General features: G+C 36.1%; 2 protein-coding genes across 4 annotated transcripts; both read left to right on the top strand.

The window, feature by feature from the left end:
- The first annotated feature begins 218 nt into the window (after positions 1–218).
- Positions 219–15,798, top strand: mpp3b (MAGUK p55 scaffold protein 3b). 3 transcript variants are annotated; one of them, XM_058793534.1, is made up of 21 exons: positions 219–339; positions 683–719; positions 3,358–3,468; positions 3,878–3,996; positions 4,079–4,156; positions 5,623–5,703; positions 6,246–6,383; positions 6,512–6,593; positions 7,632–7,717; positions 7,838–7,912; positions 8,020–8,216; positions 8,957–9,021; positions 9,559–9,579; positions 11,355–11,396; positions 12,736–12,801; positions 13,116–13,277; positions 13,345–13,425; positions 13,653–13,746; positions 14,032–14,140; positions 14,568–14,696; positions 14,822–15,798. In XM_058793534.1, exons 3-21 carry the CDS (start codon positions 3,444–3,446, stop codon positions 14,999–15,001), a joined length of 1,830 nt encoding a protein of 609 aa, XP_058649517.1. In that variant the 5' UTR covers positions 219–339; positions 683–719; positions 3,358–3,443; the 3' UTR covers positions 15,002–15,798. The 3 variants fall into 3 exon arrangements, with proteins under 3 accessions (XP_058649517.1, XP_058649520.1, XP_058649519.1); XM_058793536.1 differs by having other exon boundaries at positions 252–529; XM_058793537.1 differs by lacking the exon at positions 12,736–12,801 and having other exon boundaries at positions 220–339.
- Positions 15,799–18,830: 3,032 nt separating this feature from the next.
- On the top strand, positions 18,831–22,478 carry ppp1r3cb (protein phosphatase 1, regulatory subunit 3Cb). Its single transcript, XM_058793651.1, has 2 exons — positions 18,831–19,066; positions 19,931–22,478. The coding sequence occupies exons 1-2, from the start codon at positions 19,053–19,055 to the stop codon at positions 20,868–20,870; spliced, it is 954 nt and encodes a 317-aa protein (XP_058649634.1). The 5' UTR covers positions 18,831–19,052; the 3' UTR covers positions 20,871–22,478.
- The last annotated feature ends 220 nt before the right edge of the window (positions 22,479–22,698 follow it).

Below are 22,698 nucleotides of genomic sequence, written 5' to 3'. Positions count from 1 at the left end.
AACAAATATAATTATGAAAAGTTAGAAACACCAGGTTTTTGATGGAAGCGAAAGACTCACATGAGTACAAGGCACTGTTCAGCTTCAGCGGCGCTGCCGATCAGCTCTTGCCGTATCACCGTGAGCATCATTAGAGGAGAGAGAGAGGAAGAGGACCAGTGGGGGATGGTGATAGAGCGATAGATTGAAGAAGGGCGGGCTGAAGATTGTATGGGTGGGGGGGTTTAAGGAAGAACCGAGATACACTGAGCCAGTGTAGCAGGAATCGCTACAGAGATGCCGAGGGTCTTTCCATGAAAGCGGAAACGCTCTCACGCACGCACGCACGGGCGGTGAAAGGTAAGACATACGGGGGCGTTCTCCCTTTTGCATGCTGGGTGTATAATCCGCTGTGCAGACAGAGTGAACAGCAGGGGGGAGGATTCAGCACTTAAAAGGATCTCAGCATCCAGTGATGCATTTTTCACTGGCCACATTCCCTGACGGACAGTTTCGGAGAGACTCTGGGAAGCACGTCCGCTGGAATGAGGTAGAGGGATGCTGGGTATAGGCTACCGTAATATCTCTCAGATTCCCTTTATTTTGTCACAGTAAATGCATTCAAAGAGCATTACTGAATTAGGTGAACTGAAAAATAGTGATTTAAATGTTGTATTTTGTGTTTCCTGTTTTGTTCCTCCAGAGCTTCTGCTTTGAGACTGTTTTGAGCCGTTTTGAAGGTATTCCCTTGCACCTGTGATTTGTGTTTTGTCATGACTGTGTGTGTGTGTGGTCAGGTTTACCTACATTATGGGTTTTAAGAAGGAAAATGCTCAATAAACATACTAAATAATGTCTTAGTGACAATATAAAAATGCAAAATGGTCCATATAAGATGTAGGGGATAGATATTATAATGTGCTCTGTATAAAACCTGTAGAAGTCAATGAAAAGTCTACAGCATGTGTGTGTGTGTACAGGTATGCAAGATCATATGCAACCTGTCAACTAATGAACCTGCTTGTAACACGTTTTTCATGTGCAATATTGTGACGTGTTTTGATTTGATGCTGTTTTCTGATAATCTATACTGAATCTGAATGAATTAGGCTCTATCCCATAAGGCTCAGTGGCTCCTGCTGATGTCATTTACGATAATCTTCTCCAAAGAGATTTAATTTGATGTATTTATGTATATAATGCACACACACATACACACACCAAAAGAGAGCTAGAGCTGTCAGCACCAATGGTGGCCTTTAGCAGTGCGTGATAGTGAAAGGGACAGATGGTGGCAGAAGGGTGGCTGAATGACCTTGTCCCCCAGCAGGGCACGCTTTCAGCTTTACATGAATCATTCTGTAAGGGCGAGAACTGGGCAAAAGAACCCCTGTTTCTCTGGAGAAAGAGAGGATGATGAAAGGTCAGACAGAACAGGCCCAAGGTCTTCAGACTGCAAGCCAAAAATTAACCATTTGCAATTTGGCATTCGTATGTACCATTCAGGTTCTGTGTTTGTTTTGTGGCATTTTCTATGACATTTTCACCAATGGTTTTTGGCTGAGCTGCAAAGTACTAGCAAGAGGACCCTGATCTGAGCATATGTCTGGTGAGAATCTTCTCAATGCAGCTGCAGCATATGAGGAAGATGGAGAGAGACACAGAGCAGCATAATCTTTCCATCATGCACGTCATAATCAGAGCGAAAGGGAAAGAGTAATAGATAGATACTTTGGGGCCTTTGAGAGAATCAGCATGGATTAGAGGGCTTTTAGAAAACCAAAAGTCTGTAGTAAGGTTACAGCTTGTCTGGTACAAGCCGTACCAAAATTTCAGATCATGACACCTCTCAATATTTCATCACTTTTACTGGGGGTTTAAGCTACATGTGTGAAATATACAAATACAAAATATCTCTTGGTGTCACAGATTAAATCTTTCATCGGCACAAGGATGTGATTTCTAAAACCATAGACCTCTGTTTGTGTGATATAGGGGGCTTGAGATTTACCGTATTCAAATTAAGATTTTTTCTTTTTTTAATGGTAAAAAAAAAAAAAAATGTACAAGGAAATTCCCAGATATATTTTGTTAAAATATTTATTTCTTCTCATTTTTGTAGTTTATAATGTACTGTACCTCATGGTGTGTGCTTTTTATTATTATTATATAGTTAATGTGTATTGCACTATTTTAGTCTCATGTGTGTTACCCCTACGTCTATGAGTATTGGCCATGTTGAACAGGCCACGTAGGATGAACTCTCATTCATTCATGGGTTTTTTTTTTCTTTTGTGCCACCTGTATTATAGTCATGGCTATCAGTACAGTTAGTATACAGAACAGATTTTGGTAGTTTAAGTAGACTGGTTAATTGATACTATACAGCTATTATAAAACATAGCTTTAAAGTTTAAGTTTAAATGGACATACACCACTACGCTATCCCATAATACCAGAAACATTCACACTGTCACACAACTTAAAAGTTTCTCCAATGGGATCACAGGAACATGCAAAGGTTATAATTTGAATTTAAAAAAGTTCTCCAATGGAATCTATGTTAAAGTGCACTGCCTTTTCAAGAAACTCGTTTCCAAGTGTTGCATTGAATGTTTAGGGCTATTTTGTATTGAGTTGTAGAAAGGCTAAATGGTTTAACCATACACTATGTTTGCAATCAAACTGAAAACCATCATTTTCAGACTAGGTAAAAAGAAACTTCTTACTTTAGTGCAGAGTATACTGTTTCATGAGATGTCTCTCTGGATGAAACGCAGTGATAAAGTATTGATTGTTGTTGCCGTGGGGATTATTTCCTGAGGGACTCATTTTCGAGTGAAGTGATCATATTTCTACTTACTTCACTCATTTACTGTGAACTGTGCAGACCACCAGAATCTATATCCCCCTCTAAAGAGAGATGCTTTCCTTCAACTGACTCACAACAACATTCTATCCTGATTAAACTGAGATGACTAAGTGTAATTTAATTTCAATGCCATGCCTAATGACTATCATTATATCTTTCATTCTCCCTTTATCTTCTCTTTCTTTCTACTTGTTTTGTTGACTGGGTACAGTCTATTTTTGTCTCATCTTTTTTAAAAAAAGCAAAATTCCATGATGGGGTTTGTTACTTCTTAACACAGCAAACCTCACCATGCAAACATCATTGGCTTTTAAAGCCATTTCAATGAAATGATCAAATGAGCATAAAATATTATTTCCCTCTAATTGTGTCGTACAGGATCCGCCTCATTGATGTGATGTGCTACATCATTATTGAACAGCTATTTACCACACAATCCATAGAAGGGAACAGTTATAATGTTAAGGGTTTCCTAAAGTTGGCTTGTGCCATTTTATTTCTAACAGGCCTTTCAGATGAGCCCGCATTTTGAGTGACCTGAGAGAAGAGGAGAACCATTTTTCCTTCGTCTCTGTCTGTCTCATGAGCAGCAATGCCTGTTCTCTCACCTAACACAGGTATGTCATACAGTAGCTGTGATTGAAAAATGAGCTCACTTGATCATCATAATAAAGAACAGTCATTTCTTCCTTGTTAAAAAAAGTACATATAAAGAAATTGTTTTAAAAATGTTTAAAATCATGCACATTCACATGGGATTCCAGTCATTGCAGCTGCCTATTAAAAAATGTTCATGTTTTAGGCCTACATGGGAAAATGTTGAGAAGACATGATCAATTGAATACTATTTGTTTAATCACCTATTATGAAACATTATACTATGAAACAGTTTTGCTGACAGAATATTTAAAAAATTAATGTGATACCGCATTCACACTAATAGACATCAGTAAGTCCTGGTATTTATGTTTCGAAAAAGTATACAGAAAAGGAATAACTAAATTTTTTTTTTTTTTTATCTTGCAGGTTTGCATGAGATGCTAGCCCTCCTCACCTCCCAGCTGCATCCAGATGCTAATCACAAAGAGGACATGGTTTTCCTCAGGGAGGTCTTCAGTGAGAGGAGCCTCAGCTATCTTATGAAAGTGTGTAAAGCTGGAGATAATGTCTAACATCCTAATATTGTTTTTGTGAATGATTATCCATATGTAGTGACCTTTCATGCAGATCCATGAGCGACTCAGGCAGTTCCAGCTCCAGAGCCCGACCCCAGTGCTTCACAGCGCATCCTGTCTGGCTGAAGACGTAAGTGGCATCTCTACTTCGACTGAAAACAATCAAATCTTCATTATATGTGACCCTGGACCACGAAACCAGTCATAACTCATAAGTAGCACTAGCCAACAATACATTCATTGCATGGGTCAAAATTATTGTTTTTTCTTTTATGCCTAAAAAGTAAAGATCATGTTCCATGAAGATATTTTGTAAATTTCCTACTGTAAATATACCAAAACTTAATTTTTGATTAGTAATATGCATTGCTAAGAACTTCATTTGGACAACCTCAAAGGTGATTTTCTCAGTATTTATTTATTTTTTTGCACCCTCAGATTCCAGATTTTCAAATAGTTGTTTCTAAGCCAAATATTCTCCTTTCCTAACAAACCATATATCAAGGGAAAGCTTATTTATTCTTGATGATACATCTTAATTTGAAAAAAAAAATTACCCTTATGACTAGTTTTGTGGTCCAGTGTCACATATATCTTATTCGTATATGACTTATATATAGAACCTAATAAATATACTAATATATATATCTAATATATATACAACCTTTCAAAAGTTGTTCAAAATGTTGGTGATATTTTTTAAGTCAAGTCAAGTCAAGTCACCTTTATTTATATAGCGCTTTTACAATACAGATTGTGTCAAAGCACTTAACAGTATCAAATTGGAGGATAGAGTGTCAGTAATGTGTAATGATAAGATTAAACACTCAATTTTCAGTTAAAGGCATTTCATTATTGAATTCAGAGATGTCATTGTCTAGCTCAGTTTAGTTTAAATAGTATCTGTGCAATCAAATCGGCGATAATCGCTAGAAATTTAAGGTTTCTGAAATGTTTCTCTTTTGCAAACCAAGACTGCATTTACTTTATGAATACAGTAATATTGTGAAATATTATTTCATATTATTTTATTTATATTTATAATATTTATATTATATTATATTTAAAATAACAGTTTTTATTGTAATATATTTTAAAATGTAATTTATTCCTGTAATGACAAAGCTGAATTTTCAGCACTCCTTCAGAACTCATTATATGGTTATTTAGTGCTCAAGAAACATTTATTATTATTATCAATGTTCAAGTCAAGTCAAGTCAAGTTGAGCTTTATTGTCATTCCGCTACATGCGGGGGCATACAGTGGAACGAAATGTCGTGCCTCACAGGACCACGGTGCTACATAAATACAGACATACAACAATGGAGTAAGACAATATAAACCTATACACAACTATCCTAGTGATAGATTTTGACTATAAATATACTATCTATAAAAAGTACCTATAGTTGATAACAATCATACTGACCCCAAAACATTTGAAAGTTGGTGTATGTAAAACAGCAACACGTGTTTAAGGCTAGATGTTTTTAATGAAAAATAAAAACAGTGATTACGTTTTTTTCACTGTACTATTAAATGTTGCCATGTTTTTGCATTTTTTATGATATTGGTCTTGTGGTTTGCACTGACAGGTCGCAGAGGAGCTACAGAATGGACCACTGGAAGAAGACGAGAGAGAGCTATTAACACTTCTTACTGCTCCACATGTGAAGGTGCAAAACTCACACTTTGTAGAGATTTTCCTGACTGTTGATTTTCCTAATTCATATCTTCATGGTGAATTTTCAGAAAAATACTACATTGATCTTAAAGTACAATTTACGATATTTTTAGAAATAAGTTCAGATGCATATAAACACTTGTCCCATTATATTATAATAATCTGTCAAATTGAAAACCGCAGCATGGGTATGTAAATTTTATAACAGATATAATGCTGACACAATAAAATTCATGTTAAATCAGTATTTAAATGAAGCTTGATGTAATTAAGCTTAATTATTTTTTATTTGATAGTGAGCGGCATGACAAAGTAGAATCGGATGACATTTTACAGCCTTCTAATTAGACTCACTCATTTCCTCCATGTGCCCCAGGCATCAGTCTCCTCTTCTCTGTTTTTTTACCATTCTCTGTCAAGCGATCTACACCTACATGCTAATTCTCTCTCTCATTCATACACAAGCACATTCTTTCTTCCACAGCACCATTGGGTCTTCTTGTCAACTTTTGTTGGGATTTTTCTCTCCATCAGGCAGTGCTAACAGTACATGACACAGTGGCACAGAAGAACTTTGAGCCTGTGCTTCCCCCTCTACCGGATGATCTAGACGATGAACTGGAGGAGGAATCAGTAAAGATTGTGCGTTTGGTGAAAAACAAGGAACCTCTTGTGAGTTTCAGGATTGAGCTGTTTTGTTAACAAAATGGACTGATGTTCTTAATGTACTGTCCATTATCATTAAGACTTGCAAAATATAGGCTTATATTTAATTTCTGCAATCAATTATGTCTCTTTAGGGTGCGACCATCCGCAGGGATGAAGTAACTGGGGCGGTAGTGGTTGCTAGGATAATGAGGGGAGGAGCTGCAGACCGTAGTGGTGAGTGACAGCCTGGTCCTTCCCCTTGTCAGCATAACTTGTTTTTTTTACACTGTGGCTGGACAACTACACAATCTCTCTCGGCAGATTTGATGTAACATAATCTGTGATGACGCAATCAGGGACCATGCGAGTCAAAAACTGACTGTAAAACCCATGACAGACGACTCAATTCTCAATGGAGAGATAAAGAGAGGGAATTGAATAAGCATTTATTTAAATGTTATGCAAAGAATTTACTGAGAATCTCTCCTATTAGATATCCAAAATGACATTTTGAAAATTAGATGTCAGCAACAAGGGGAGACTGTAATCACAGCAGAATCGTTTTTTTTTTTTTTCAAATTAATAGCATTCTGAGCAGCGGATTTTTCTTATCACGAGCAAAATATTTACTAAAATCCTTGAGATTATGCTTTGCTTTGGGATTACAGATTATACTGGAAATATACAGAGCAGATTTCATGGTTGCCATGGAAATTCTGTTGAAATATGACATGTACCTTGCAAACTAGGTTGTCCTGTTGTATAATGAGTGTTTGTATGCAGTGTTATGCAGTTCCTAGAAACACAGCTTTATTAATAAGTTTAAAAAGTATATCAGAGAGTGCTGAAGAACAAGTACAATATCATCAAGGGGAATAAAATGTTTGATCAAAGAAACTGAGAAAAACCCTCAATTTGATGAATTTACAAGAAATATTTCATTAAATTTGAAGAAAGCAGTGGCAGCGTGACAACCAAAAATGATCAGTGATTGGAAGATTTTTTAAGTGCGGAATGGGCCAGATTCCAGGAGAGAGGTTCCCGAATAAAATATTCTCTATAAAACTTATTTGAGTATATAAAATATAATAGTATATAATAGTAATTTTTTAAAGAAATATTTTTAAACATCTTAGCTCAATTGTTATAACATTATGAAGATAAGTGAACTATATTCTATATTCACTATAGTGAAAGCCTTAGATATAATTTTTTTTTTTTTTTGGACCCCACTGTATTTTAAATGCACCAAGTTGACTGTTTCTCCTTCAGGTCTGGTACATGTTGGAGATGAGTTAAGGGAGGTCAATGGAAATCTCATTATACACAAACGTCCTGAGGAGATCAGCCAGATTCTGGTGTGTTCACTATTCCTCTGTTGTTTTACAAAAGCTGAGTCATTCCCATAAGATTCCTTATCTGAAAAGGCACTTACCTGATTTAGTGTCCTTGATTGTTTATTGTTTGTCGGGCTGCAGTCTCAGTCTCAGGGCTCGATCACTCTGAAGATAATCCCTGCCATTAAGGAGGAGGATAGATTCAAGGAGAGCAAGGTGAATGTAATCACTTTATTTGAATGTCATTGGACAAAACAGATAGCAGCTGCTTCATAATATGCATGCAATGTTATATGCTCTGTTTTTTTATTTCTCTCTTTAAGGTCTATTTAAGAGCCCTGTTTGATTACACACCATTTGAAGACAAGGCCACACCTTGTCAGGAGGCAGGACTGCCTTTCACATGTGGGGACATCCTGCAGGTGGTGAGCCAAGATGACCCAACATGGTGGCAGGCCAAAAGAGTGGGAGACAGCAACCTGCGTGCCGGCCTCATTCCTTCAAGACAGTTCCAGCAGAGGTACACAACAAACATCATGTCTGCACCTTTAACTTACCTTTATTATTGCCTTATAAACCAAATGTCTGTAATATGCAATGGTTGTTCAAGAGCAGATTTTAAGGGGAGGCTGATTCTTCAGGAATTTGGATTTCAAGTCAAGTTCAAGTTGAGCTTTATTGTCATTCCGCTACATGTGGGGACATACAGTGGAACGAAATGTCGTGCCTCACAGGACCACGGTGCTACATAAATACAGACATACAACAATGAAGTCAAAACCTATACACAACTAACTATCCACAACTATCCAACTTTGTTTGGATACATTAATATTAAGTTTCTTTCCTCCTTTTATGTGAATTACAAGCAGGATTGATGATGTATTAAAATGTAAATAAAACTGGTTTTAAAGGTCTGATATTAATTGGCTATTAATAGAACACGTATTAAATCCTAACCCAAAATTAGGTTGTATGCATTATTTTAATATCCATTCTGATTGGTAATTTTTTAATAAAATCAGCCTCCTTTTGCAGTGTTTAATGGGCTATCACATTTTGGGGAAAAAACATCCTTTTAAATTAGTTCATCAGAGTTATGAATGTTAGTAGGTAAATTAATCATTTCATTTTGAATAAATATTTGAGAATACTCAGCCCCGTCTCCCTGTGACAGTCCACCACTATAGGTCTTCTAAAACAAAGTGTTTGATTTATTTTATTGTAATTATATTTTGACTTTTTGTCCTAAATCTTCAGGAGACTGGTGTATAGGATGAAAATGGGAACACACCAGAGCCCTAAATCACCTAGAGCAACACCATGTAAGTTCTCAGAAGTTACTGCATAGCTAACAGAAGTACATTACCTACTAACTAAATACATGAGTTTTTTGTGAATACTTAAACAAACACTCTGTAAATGCAGAAATTATTTAGCAGGCGGCTGAACATCTCACATCGTATTTAGGTGTGTGACTAACCCTTATAGAAAATATGGAATCGTATCAAAGCGGAATGAAGGGAACTCTGGTATTCAGACATATTAATCAGTCTATAGTCAGATATTCCTCTTTTTGTCCAATCCTGTTAAAGGTTACCCAGACGATGCTGTACTATTTGGCAGGACAAATGTATATTCACAACTCTCCCAGTCTGCAGAAAGTGCTGTGTAAATACACTGAGATAGTTTTAAGAACCGATAGGCCTATCTATCTATATAGGATAAATGAAGATTACCAATGTATATTTTACCCAGACCTATCACAAATGACAATACTTGCAAGATTCCTTATTCATTTGCTTTTCATACTTATTCATGTTTCAGCAATTGTGTTTGTTTCCTCACTCTGCTTACCTCAGGTGACCAAACTTGTGAAAAAGGTAGGTGATTTTGGAAAAAAAAAATGTCATTACATATGAAATAATTAAAAGGTAACACTTTATATTATAGTGTCCTTGTTACACAGACACAGTTAGTATAGTAGTAACGGTAAATTATGCATAATTACAACCCCATTTCCAAAAAAGTATCCAATAAAAACAAATCAAAGCAAATGTGATTTGTTAATTATTTTTAATCTTTATTTAACTGACAAAACTATGAATATAAGAACTAAGAATGTTTTCACTGACCAACTTAATTGTATTTTGGTAATATAAACAAATTTTGATTTCAGTGGCTATAACACATTTCAAAAATATTTGGACATAGGCAAAATAAAAGTGAAAAGATTATAGTTAAAAACAGATGAACAGGTAATAGGTAAGGGTATCATAATTGGGTCTAAAAAAATCATCCACCAAAGTCTCAGTCCTTGCAAGCAAAGGAGATCATGGCTTCCCCCAAAAAATGAGACTTCTGCCATATTTACTTAAGTTCCTCCAAACCTGTATGAGTTTCTTTCTTCTGTTGAACACAAAAGTGAAGAATGTTGGTAAGCAAACAGTTGATTGTAGCCATTAACCAAGTCAATGGCTAGCAGCAACTGTTTGGTTACCAACATTCTTTAAAATATAATATAATATAAAATTCATACAGGTTTGGAAAAACAGGTTGTGTTTGGATGATGATAATTTTCATTTTGGAGTGAACTATCAATTTAATTAGAGAATTGTAAAAGCATTGAAAAAATAACATTTATCAATGCAAGACTGCAAAGAAGTTAGGTCTTAATATTTTACATTTATAATATTTTATATATAATATTGTGAAAAGATTAAGGGAATATCAAGCCATATAGGGAAGGCTGGAAATCTCTGCTCAGTGTGCATAACCTATGAGCCCTCAAATGTTACTTCATGAGAAAGCATGTATTAAATATAGCCACGTGAGCTTAGGAGTACTACGAAAAACCATTGTCACTTCATACAGTCTGAGGTTGCAAGACAACGCCAGCCCTCATTCTGCACGTGCAACACCAGCTTGGTTTTGTAGATACTGAGTGGATGTGCTTTGGATCTGTATTCTATTGAAATTGTGTAGCATTTCATGTAGAGGGAAATAAGACAATGATGACCACAGAGAAGTCTTACACCAAACAAGATACAAATATTCCATTTGCAAAATTACAGCAGTTAGTAGTATCATCAGTTCAGAAACAATTAAACAGATTATGTAAACATTCCAAAATACATTTAAGTTGCAAAATACAAAATACAATTAAGTTGGTGAGTGGATACATAGATTTTTCTTTGTACTTTCTGGAAATGGGGCTGTACAAGCAGCTAACCATAAACCCTAACCCTATAGTAAATATGTGTTGTTAATTAATATTACTCAGTACTTATTCGTATTGTGACAAGGACACCGTAAACTAAAGTGTAAACTAATGAAATTAAAATATTTGTAAATTCTTTTCAAAGTAATTCATAAATCTGTAAAATGGGTATTTCAGGTATTTGTTACTAATTATATTCATGGCTAGTCCATGAAAGGAACCCTTAAATTTTGAAACTACAAGACTCTGAATACCCAGTGCAGATGCTGAAATCCCTGCGCTCAGTGCTTGCTGCTTTATTTTGCGGTTGTGGTTCTCTTGGCCTCTCCAATAACTCTGACCTATGAAATGTCCTTGTAAAGTGTGATCCCCACTGATTCTCCTCTCCTGCCTGTACCCTTTCATCTCTTGTGCTCTCCTGACCCACCCACCCTCCAGAGGACTGTGACAGTGAGGGCAGTGTCAGTGGACAGCACGTAGGTGAGAGCTGGCACCATACACACTGAATGCACTCCACATGGCTTTGGCTTTGGATGATGCTTTTTTTGTGTGGTGCGGTGCGCTTTATACATTGTCTGGTTTTGTTGCGAGTTCTTCGGTACACTTCACCACAGAGCTCATACGCTTGGCACATCCTAAGACCCCAGCCATTGGTCACATCTTGAGCCCACTACTCTGCTGCCAGCTTTGGACAACTCCCTCTTTGAGTTTTAGTGGTTTTTAGTGTGTGCTTTTTGCTACGAGGAAGATTGCCAGATTGATGCAGTTACTGTTTGTGGTGCTTACTGCTTAAAGGGACAGTTCAACCAAAAATGAAAATTCCGTAATTTAATCAACCTCATGTTGTTCAGTTGAGCCTGTATGACTTTCTTACTTCTGCTGACCACAAAAAGAGAAACATTGAATAATATTATATGGTAGCAGTTTTTTGTTTTTCCTTTTAATGAATGTGAATGAGGATCTGTGCCAGTATTCTTAAGTCATACAGTTGTTTTGTGTGAGGAATAGACATTTACATTTACATTACATGTAGTCATTTAGCAGACGCTTTTATCCAAAGCGATAATTAATTAATGAGATTAAATTAAGCTCAATCTGCACTTCTGCATATTCATAAATTTCAATGATTTATCATGTTATATTGACATAAACCTGACACATTGGCACCATATTTGCATTTTTTTTGTATCTTCACAGCTTCATTCACTTTTTTTTTTTCATTTTTTGAAAAAAAAACTGCCAGCATTTCTCTTTTAGTGTTCCATGGAAGAAAAGTATGGAAGTGCATTTCCACCACATAAGAAAAAATAAAAAGCTAGGATTATGATATATAAAGTCCAAATTATGAGATAAAAAGTCATAATAATGACGATTTAAAATTATGGCAACAATATGACAAGTATAACATATAACATGGTTGAAATTATGTGATAATGTGTAAAAATTTTGTAATTATAAAAAAAAATTTGTCATGATTTTTTTGTCATTTGATTTATCTCATATTAATGATTTTTATCTCAGGTATGACTTTGTATCTCATAAATATGTTGTTTTTTTTTAATCTCATAATTATTATTTAGCAAAGCATTTTTTTTTCTTATGTAATGGAATTGGTCTTTTACAGGGAAGGAACTTGTGTGGGCTTGAAACTTTTATTTTTGGTGAATGTTTCCTTTAAGTATGAACAACATGTGCACTGCTATAGCCAGGGAACTATTGCTTTTGGCTAATGGCTCACAGAGGCTTTGGCATGGCTGATAGCTCGCGATAGTCTCTATAGAACTTTGCTGGATGTGTGATGGTCTAACATTAGTTGTAGTTTCTCCAAAGTGTAAGACGGTGGCACCGTCCTGTGGCCAGGCCTTTTCCTGGGAGTTTTACTCAGGTACCATATTTCTTTCATACTTGTAAGGTGAATAGATGCATTGCTGCTTTAACTTATTCACTGCATATTAAATTTTACAAAGCAGATGAACAGTGTGTTGCTATTTTCCCCTGAGATGCAGCTGTTACATAAAATCAGCAGCAGTGTGAGGCACATGGTATTTTTAGTCTGGAGGACATACCTCTTTCCATCCTTGTCTTTTTGTCTGATCTTTGTGTTCACGTAATTCTGTCATGTCTATTTCTGATTTTCTCTATATTTTTAGATGTTTTTTACCTATGTTGATCTACTGGAAAATCTTTCTGCTCTCACAGCTGGTCTAAGGAGAAGCTTCAGACTGAGCCGCAAGGATCACCCGGGTTCAACCAAAGAGTCTCGTCCAGCAGAGTCTGAAGAGAATGAGTTCCTCATATATGAAGAGGTGACACTATATCAGATGAGACCCCAAGACAAACCAAGGCTTGTGGTGCTGATAGGTAAGATTCAAGGGATGTCAGGACATTCTAAACGGCCTTCAGAATCTCATTTCCTTTTATTCTTCAGGATCTCTTGGTGCTCGGATCAATGAGCTGAAGCAGAAGGTGATTGCTGAGAATCCTCATCGGTATGGTGTCGCTGTGCCGCGTGAGTTAACTTTTTCCATTAGTCCAATGTTAGAGACTATGGAGGTCCTGGCTGATACTGTACATCAAGAAGCTGATTCGAAGTAGAACCTACTTTTGCTTCAAGTTGATGACCTGAGGTCTAATTTTACATTGTATTTATTCTAATAACTACATATTGTGTATTGTAAAATCACGTGACATTAACTGAAATGCTAGTATAATTTTATAACATTCATTTTATAACAGACACAACAAGACCCAGAAAGAGCCATGAGAAGGAAGGTGTAGAATACCACTTCATCTCCAAGCAGGCCTTTGAGGCTGACATTCAATCGAATAAGTATGTTATATGAAACGTTTTTAATATCTATCTTGGGTGTGCTTTTTGTCAGTCTTGGAACACATCTGTGTGGCATTTTGTTAAAGGCGTAGTTCACACAAAAACTTTTTTTGGCTGCCATCTGTTGTAACTGCATGGCAATGTGTTCTGAGGAAGAAGAAGTCTTGCAGGTTTGGGAAATGATGACAGTTTTCATTTTTGGGTGAACTATTCCTTTAATAGTGTTATCAGATTTAATTTTACTGTTGTTTGAATTGGCACAAAACATATATTGTGTATACCCAGGTTTATTGAATATGGTGAATATAAGAATAACCAATATGGGACGAGTCTGGAGTCAATCCGGAGTGTCCTGGCGAGAAATAAAATATGTCTGGTAGATGTTCAACCTGAGGTAAATATAACATTCTGTCTTTGTAATTATTTTCAGTATTGGCTTTTCTCTGTATTTCTGATTCTGAGCTCTGGTCATATGTGATGTGAAGTAATACACAGTTCATTTAAATAAATGAGTAATTGCACTGAAATTGTGATCATTTTCTTTGCATTGAAAAGAATAGCTTTGATATTTTGATAATAGCTCCCTTTGTTTTACATGGTAACAAGTCATACAGGTTTACAGGTAGATTATTGTATTCATTTCTAATTAAAAAAGTGTTTGCTAATAAACAAATATGTGTTGCACAGTGGTAATGTTTCTGCTCAACCTAATCTTGATTTAAATCTGCAACTTTTGCCGTCAGCAGAGACCTTGGTCTTAATTGGAAACAAATGCAATGATTTATATCTTATTTTTTGTTTTGTTTTTGTTTTAATCTCAGGCCCTGAAAATTCTCCGTACAGCAGAGTTTAAACCCTATGTGATTTTTGTAAAGCCACGCATCCCTGAGATACGTCGGCAACGTAGCTCTCCCACATCACCAGGAAGGGGTGATAACGGACACATCACGGTGAGACGGGATTTATATCACCATACTACCCAAATGCAGCTAGTAAATCTCTGTCATTTAACTCTTATATTGTACACAGTGAACTCTCTAGTTCTATTTCTCTTTCTCTATCCTCTTGTGAAAAGGATGAAGACCTGCAGGACATGAGGCAGTCAGCCGAGCAGATGGACCAGCAATATGGCCACCTAGTGGACAGGGTCCTGGTAAAGGAGGACTCTGCCAGTGCCTGTGTAGAGCTGAGGAATATTCTGGAACGACTCGAGAGGGAGCCGCAGTGGGTGCCTGTCAGCTGGGTCCGATCTTGATCCTCCCTCCTTCCGTAAATTCAAACACTCACATATGGTGTAATGAAAACATAGACCTCTCTGCCTCTTTCCGAGCCTGCTGTCTGCCAGTTTCTGTTTCATCCTGTTCAACTGAAGTAATACAAAGCAAAATACAAGTGCCGTCTAAATTGTTGAAACTGAGGTCTGTTGTACTGCGCTAGTGGTGAAGATTTCTGTTCATAAGATTTTGCATGGAAGTAGCATTGACAAGAAATGTATCACTAATATCTGAAAGAATTTGTTTTCTGTGGGAAAAAAAAATGGTTGTCCTTATTTCTGTTGAGTGAGCTGCAAAAATAAACATCACATGAGTACAGGAGCGCTTGAATGAGAGGACGACTCTGACTCAGGTTTACTCACTGTGTCAAAGCTGGTTTCTGCCAGGCAAACAATCTAGTGTGAAAGTCTTTTGTTTTGTTATCTTCAGCTTATGCTGGCTGTGTATATTTAGTCAAATGTAAATGGAATGATGTAAAATATCATACTGTATATTTGCAAACAATTTCAGTGTTTATACTTGTGTAAAATAAAATTTCGTATTTGGTCACAGCCTGTCATAATTTAGTTGTAATTGTCAGCGTTTTTGTATCAAACCCATGACTGTATGATGTCTGTGTAGTTTATTAGACAAATTCTGCATTATAGTCAAAGAGCATAAAGCACGTTAACATCTTTATGGCCATATAGTACTGTTCAAAATGTTATGAATGTGTGCCCTTTTAGAATACATGGAGTATTTTTGAATGTAATTGTTATAATAAAAATGACAAACTGGATCTCGTTCGTTCAGATTTCTCTTTTATTAGAGAGAACATAAAAACATAAAATATTATTATTTGAATATTTCATATATTTATATTACATATACACACATTTAACAAATACATATTGCTTTGAATGTTTAAGCCAACAGACCTTGAGCATTACATCATGTGCTCTTGTTGATTTTTCAGTGGCTGGTAATGCAGCCATCCAGCAGCAGATGGTAGTAACAGGCTTTTTAGTTCTATATTTAAACCTCATAAAAAAAACAAGCAGAGCGTCATGAGGTACAGTGGACCATTTTAAATACACACAAAAAAACAAGATTTTTATTATTATTATTATTCATTTATTGCCGTTTAAGAAGTTTCATTTTTTTCAATGATACCAAAGTATCTTCTGTTCATGAATAAGATGGCATGTTCTATCTGAACCGACATCAGCGAGATCATATGAAACCAACATTTATAAGCACATAAAATACCAAATATTTTTGGGCTCATGTACTGCAGCACATTCTTATCTGATTTCACTGGATGGTTCTCTAAATACTGATATTCTTGCAATAGCTCTGTAAATATTGCCACACTATGCAAAACTGCTCACATTTCAGCTGGTCACAAGTCAGGTCTGAGGAAGTGACACGTAAAAACCTAAGACCGTAAAACAGTTGTGTCTCATACTCAACAACAATCATATTTGTGCACAGTCCAATTAATGCAAGCAAACTTTTTTAAAATGGAAAAAGTCACACAGACAAATGAAGAAATCCTTGCAAGTTCTATCTTGTTCTGCACTCTCTTTCCCTTAATACATGTTTGCATGACTGCTGTTATTAAGCAAACACACCCTGCATTGTTTAACCGACCTCAGGAAATCATCCATAATCAACAGCACTCCCTGTGAAAACAATAATCCTATAAGTCAGTCCAATACTCAAAATGTTGAATAATGTTGTAAATATATTGTCCTGCTTATACTAAACTGCATAATTTAACAATCTGTAATTGCACTAACCATTTAAATTTTGCAAAACACCTGGTTAAAAGAAAATCAAGCACTTTGCTTGATATTATATTACAGAGGTAAATTAATTCTCACTGATCATCATCATGGACCATCGTCATTAGTGTAAACAGAATGTGATTTGATTAGTGTATTTTGTATCATTACGCTGATGGCCAGCTGTAGCTACATTGATTGTGTAGGCTGTCTATATGCTTCCTGTTTTGCAAGTGTGGTTAATGGACCAATAGTTGCGTGAAGTTTCCACTCTTGAGATACAGACTAAAGTGTTTAGAGTAGACTTCAGCAAAACGAACTCAGACATCTTAAAAGGAATAGAAGACCTTATTAAAAAGTAAAAATATATCATTTTGAATATGCTGACAGCGCACCCAAATTCGAAGTACTTTCACAAATTTATCGTAATATATTTGTTGCTTAAATGGGTGCTGTTTCTAATGTCATTTTATTAGAATTTTTTTATTAGACAATGCATTTTAAAACTTTTTATACAACTATGCTTTGTTTTTTCTGGCTCCTGAACTTATTCAAAGCATATACATTTATCTATAACAAAAAATATTCACTATGGAATAAATATATCCTACAGATGTATAAATTGTCTTTAAAAACCACGTTATATGTTTTTATTTTTTAGAAGTGCCCTTACCTATTTCATTATTATGAAATATGGTTGAAGTATTGTACTCTGTATTTTGTGATGATCATAAATGCATTATAAATTTTGTAAAATGTTGCAATATGGATCTTGCTAATGTAGGTCACATTACTCAATAGGCTGCTGTCATTGCAACATGCAGCATTTTGACCGTCTAACACCAATAGAGCATGACAGCTTCATAAATGTTTAACACCCACAAATGACAGCTTGCAATTGGTATGATGTGATCTTGCACTTATGAACAAGGTTCCCACTCATTTTGACCAATGATCTTCCATGCTTTCCAGATATTCATGATTAATTATTTATTTTACTTTTTTTTTTTAATAATTTGAAAAAGTGATTACATTTACAAAGAGTCATTTCTAGCACAATCAGTTAGAAAATGTTGAATTCACTAGGCTGTAAAAAAACAGCCCCCATTTTTTCCCCCCATTTTCCTGGCCTGATATTTTTTCCTATTTGTGACCCTGGACCACAAAACCAGTCATAAGTAGCACAGGTATATTTGTAGCAATAGCCAAAAATACACTGTATGGGTCAAAATGATCATTCATGTTCCATGAAGATATTTTGTAAATTTCCTACTGTAAATATATCAAAACATACTTTTTGATTAATAATATGCATTGCTGAACTTCATTTGGACAACTTTAAAGGCAATTTTCTCAATATTTTTATTTTATTTATTTATTTATTTTTTGTACCCTCAGATTGCAGATTTTCAAATAGTTGTATCTCGGCCAAACATTGCCCTATCCCAAGCCTTACATCAATGGAAAGCTTATTTATTCAGCTTTCAGATTATGTATGAATCTCAGTTTCAAAAAATTGACCCTTATGACTGGTTTGGTCCAGGGTCACATTTATGAAGATTTCTACCTGTTAGGCCTAAGTGTTTATGGGGCATGGCAGAGGCCGGTTTCAAACCTGCTTCTCCGTGAACTAGGCCTATTTTTATGATATGAGCACATGAAATGCCCACTGTGTCACAACTCAAGAACCAAAAGTTGTGCCAAAAGTAACCTTAGCCCACATGTGAAACAAACTAACAACCTCATTATATGTGAATAGTTACAGTGACGCGGTCAAAAAGCCTCTGTATTATTAATAAGAAAAAAAAATACAGAAAAGAAATTACTTTTAACCAGAAATTACGCGTCACAGCTTCGTCAGAGGTCTACAGGCCATCTAATATTGGTTGACGCTTTCCCCGCCTCTCTCTCTCGGCTCACTGCTGTGCCGATCTTCGGTGCACGCAGACCCCGACTGATTCTTTCCTGCGCGCTGATTGCACGAGCGCCTCGCTCTCCTGCTCTCCCATTGGTTGTCAGAATGGGTTACTGTGAACCAATGCGCGCAGAGGCTTGATGTACCGGCTGAGCGCTCTTGGTTTTTGCAGTACAGCTGGACCGCGAAGGGGGCGTGCCGCTGCAAACGACTGTTCGTCAGTGGGTTTTTAGTTATGATGGTCGACGCGTTGTTAAATGAAGTTTAAAAGCAAGTAGGAAAAACTGTACTTGTTCAAACTATAACAGAGCAAACTGTTTGTGCCGTTTTGGAAACAAACCACGGGGTTCAATGAATTGCACCAGGTAAGAATACAGAATGCGTCACAGTGCATCGAGTGGGTTTGTCACTGCTCACTGCGCGCTTAAAAAGTGTACAAATGACCTTTGAATATTATTAATGATTTAGATTCAATTTAAAACAATTTTTGTTAAAAGTATTATTTGAACATTGGGAATGTCAAGCTGTTTTAACTTCTATTAACCTATCTGTTTTGTTACTTGTACTGAATTTTGAATAGCTGGTAATTAGTCCAACTGCGACAATTGGTTGACATTTAGTTCCATTGTTTTTGCTATTTTTTTACCAATTAATTCTATAGGGGTTTGTATTAGATAATAGTTTCTATTTTTGAGACACTGCTATGCTGTTATTAGTAATATTGCTTATCTCACTAGTTACAATAAAATGTTTACTGTATGTATATAATGACTAGCCAGTCTTTACATATATACAGACTGCCTACTTTATAGGTGAAATCTTAAAAGTAGTACTACAAAAAAATGACTAGTAACAATTCAAATGCACAGTGGTGTCTAATAAGGTGAATATTAGTGCTAAAAAGACTGGAATAGATATTTTATAAATTAATGTTTTAAAATGATTGCTTTTGGATTTATCCCAGTCCTTAGTTTTGTAATGTATTAAAGTATGATATAAATATTATCTGTAATAATAAATATAATATGGAAGTATGAAAACTGATAATTATTCTAATTTGAAAAGCTTTAACTACCAGCTATTGCACTATAGTTGGATTGTAAAATAGCTCAAACTAGCTGCAGCTATAGTTTTGTTAACCACTTTAATCTCTAAATTCTGAGGAAAGTCTTTCACATCTCCTGCTTAATTAGTCACTGTAGTGTTCTTCATTATTGTCCTCATGACAGGGTTCTGCAGATACTGAACCCCAGGCCAATGCCAAGTCCAATTATGCCTGTGGACGTGGCAATGAGAATTTGTCTGGCACATTCGCCGCCTCTTCGCAGTTTCCTCAGTTCATATGAGGACTGCAAGTCCAGGAGCCTAGTCAACCAGTACAAACCTCTGAGATCCTGCATCAGCTCCAAGACAGATGTGGACACTGATAACATAGGATGGAAAAGTCCCGAGACCAAAAACAAAAAGAAAGTGGTTTTTGCTGACTCCAAAGGCATGTCTCTGACGGCAGTCCATGTATTCAAGGAATTCGAGGAAGACCCCATGTTAGACCTGCAATTCGAATTATCAGACTTGGAGGATGCCATTGTGGGCCTGAAAGCGGAGAAGGAGAAGAATTTGATTTTGGATTTCTCTCAGCCTGCTGCAGACTATTTGGACTTCCGGAACCGTCTAAAGAAGAGTCTGGTATGCTTGGAAAACTGTATAATTCAAGAGAGATCGCTCACTGGCACAATCAAAGTGAGCAACGTAAGCTTCGAGAAAATGGTCCATGTGCGAATAACATTTGATTCCTGGAAAAGCTACGCTGATATTCCTTGTACATACATGAATAATGTTTATGGTTGCGAGGACGTTGACACTTTCTCGTTTTCCATCGACCTTCCAAGTTTTGTGCCCCCACATGAGCAGGTGGAGTTCTGCATATCCTACAAAACTCATGATACCACATACTGGGACAATAGCGACGGGAAAAATTACAAGCTGGTACATGCAGAGAACGACCTCAGCCAGACCAGTGTAACCCAACAGATGGCAACAGATTTCAAGAATCAAGGCAAACGGCCAGAGATGGAATTTGATCAATTTGGGAGCCCGAGAACGTCTAGTGGATTCTTCCCCGAGTGGCAGAGTTGGGGTCATATTGAAAACAACACCCCCTACTGGTGACAGTTCAAAACACCCTATGAACTTGAAGTAAATGTTGTAACAAGGACAAATGCAAATGTTTTCAGAATTGACTTTTGGAAAGTCTGAAGGGTAGAAATTAGCAATGATATCCTCAAAAGAAAACCCTTCTGGCCATGTGTGGCCATCTTTCATACTGTCCAAATTAATTCAATGTTGGTGTATGATTCTGAGATACACATTTAGTTTAAAATGAGAAGTCTGGGCTCTATGCAACTTTGAGACTAACCATGTTAACCATATGGCAGTTACTTTGAATGAAAAATGTTGGTTTATGTAATTTTCTAATTTTCTAGCACACTACATACACTATTTTGTAGATCTGACATGGGGTAAACCAATCATTTTCATAACATAGATGCCTTCCTTTGTTTTATTCTGTGATTAACTGTTATACAATGGCATTGTTTTGGATATCTTTCCAAATGTCCTTGTATGAAGTGAACAACTAGCATTTACTCTGAAATAGATTCTGCAACATACTATTTTGTTACCTTGAAGGGTAATAATTTTGTTACTCTATCTAAAGTCACTGAATTTTGGGAATCCTGCTTTTGAAATGTGACTGGACGTTAATAATTTTAAGTAATCTTTAAAGGGATAGTTCAACCAAAAATGAAAGTTCTGTCATTTATTCAACCTCCAAACGTGTGCATTTCCATTATTTTAACACAATAGAAGATTTTCAATAAAATGTATCAGTGTTTTTTTGTTGTTGTTGTGTTGGCCATATAATGAAAGTAAATGTTGTTATGGACCCCACTGACTTTCACTGAAGAAAACTTCAAGAAAAAAGTTGTTCAGGTACCACATGAGGGTGATTAAAAGATGACAGAATTTTCAATTTTGAGATAATTGTCCATTTAACAGCAGGGCATAAAATGTGTGTAATTTTCGGATTATGGAATAATCTGGTACAATATGAGATTGCTTCATATTGAAGTTTGTGCATCTCATTTGATAGTACCAGTTTATCTGTCACTTTCTAGTGAATGCACTAAGCGAGACGCATTATAAGGGAGTCCATGAGAGAAAATAATGCCCATTAAGTGCTAAATCCCTGCTGTTGCACTTCCGATTTTTCCTACGTCTGTTCTACTTTTTTAAAGCTGCACTTTCCTACAACAGTTTTTTTCCTACATTTTGCTGCTATGGTATTGTGCGTGGCTGTGTGTACTGCATTGTGATTTATGACCCATTGTGTGTGGAAACTCTCCAGTGTTATTTGGAGGATAGAAGATGAGGGATTTGGATGTAACATTATGAAGGTCTTAGTAAGTCAGGAAGAGTGGCAAAGGAGAGTGATAATATTGAATGAGATTGTTGTTGTTTTTTCATGATTGTTTTTCCCTCTTCCGCTACAATAGAAAAACAGGTTGAGGCCTTGAACAAAGGTGATTATGGACTGTGATGAACCGTGAGCTGCTGTAATTGCGGAGAGGGATCATGTAGGTTGATTGTAAAAAGGGGCCTACACAAGCCACAGTGTATGCCTACATATTTTTCTACTGCAAAGAAAGATGTTTGTTTGAAAGAATCTTGTACTATACTCTGTGTTCCTGTTAGAAATAAAACCTAATGTTTCTATGATGAGTGGACTTGTGTTTTATTATGAATATGACATGTTTTACTTCAACTGCTTCTCATTAATAACATGACTTCAATATCAGAGTGCACCATGAGATGACACCAGGCCTCTCTTATATACTAATTAATGAAAATGAATGTTTTGATTTGGAGTGTATCTTCATGTTTATGATCTTTTAGAGTATATCATTCCTGAATGAGAAGAATAAATATTTGTTAAGAG

Source organism: Onychostoma macrolepis, chromosome 12 (genome assembly GCF_012432095.1).
Source record: "Onychostoma macrolepis isolate SWU-2019 chromosome 12, ASM1243209v1, whole genome shotgun sequence".
NCBI lineage: Eukaryota > Metazoa > Chordata > Actinopteri > Cypriniformes > Cyprinidae > Onychostoma > Onychostoma macrolepis.
The sequence above is the reverse complement of the archived record's forward strand: the minus strand, read 5'-3'. Positions and strand labels throughout refer to the sequence as shown.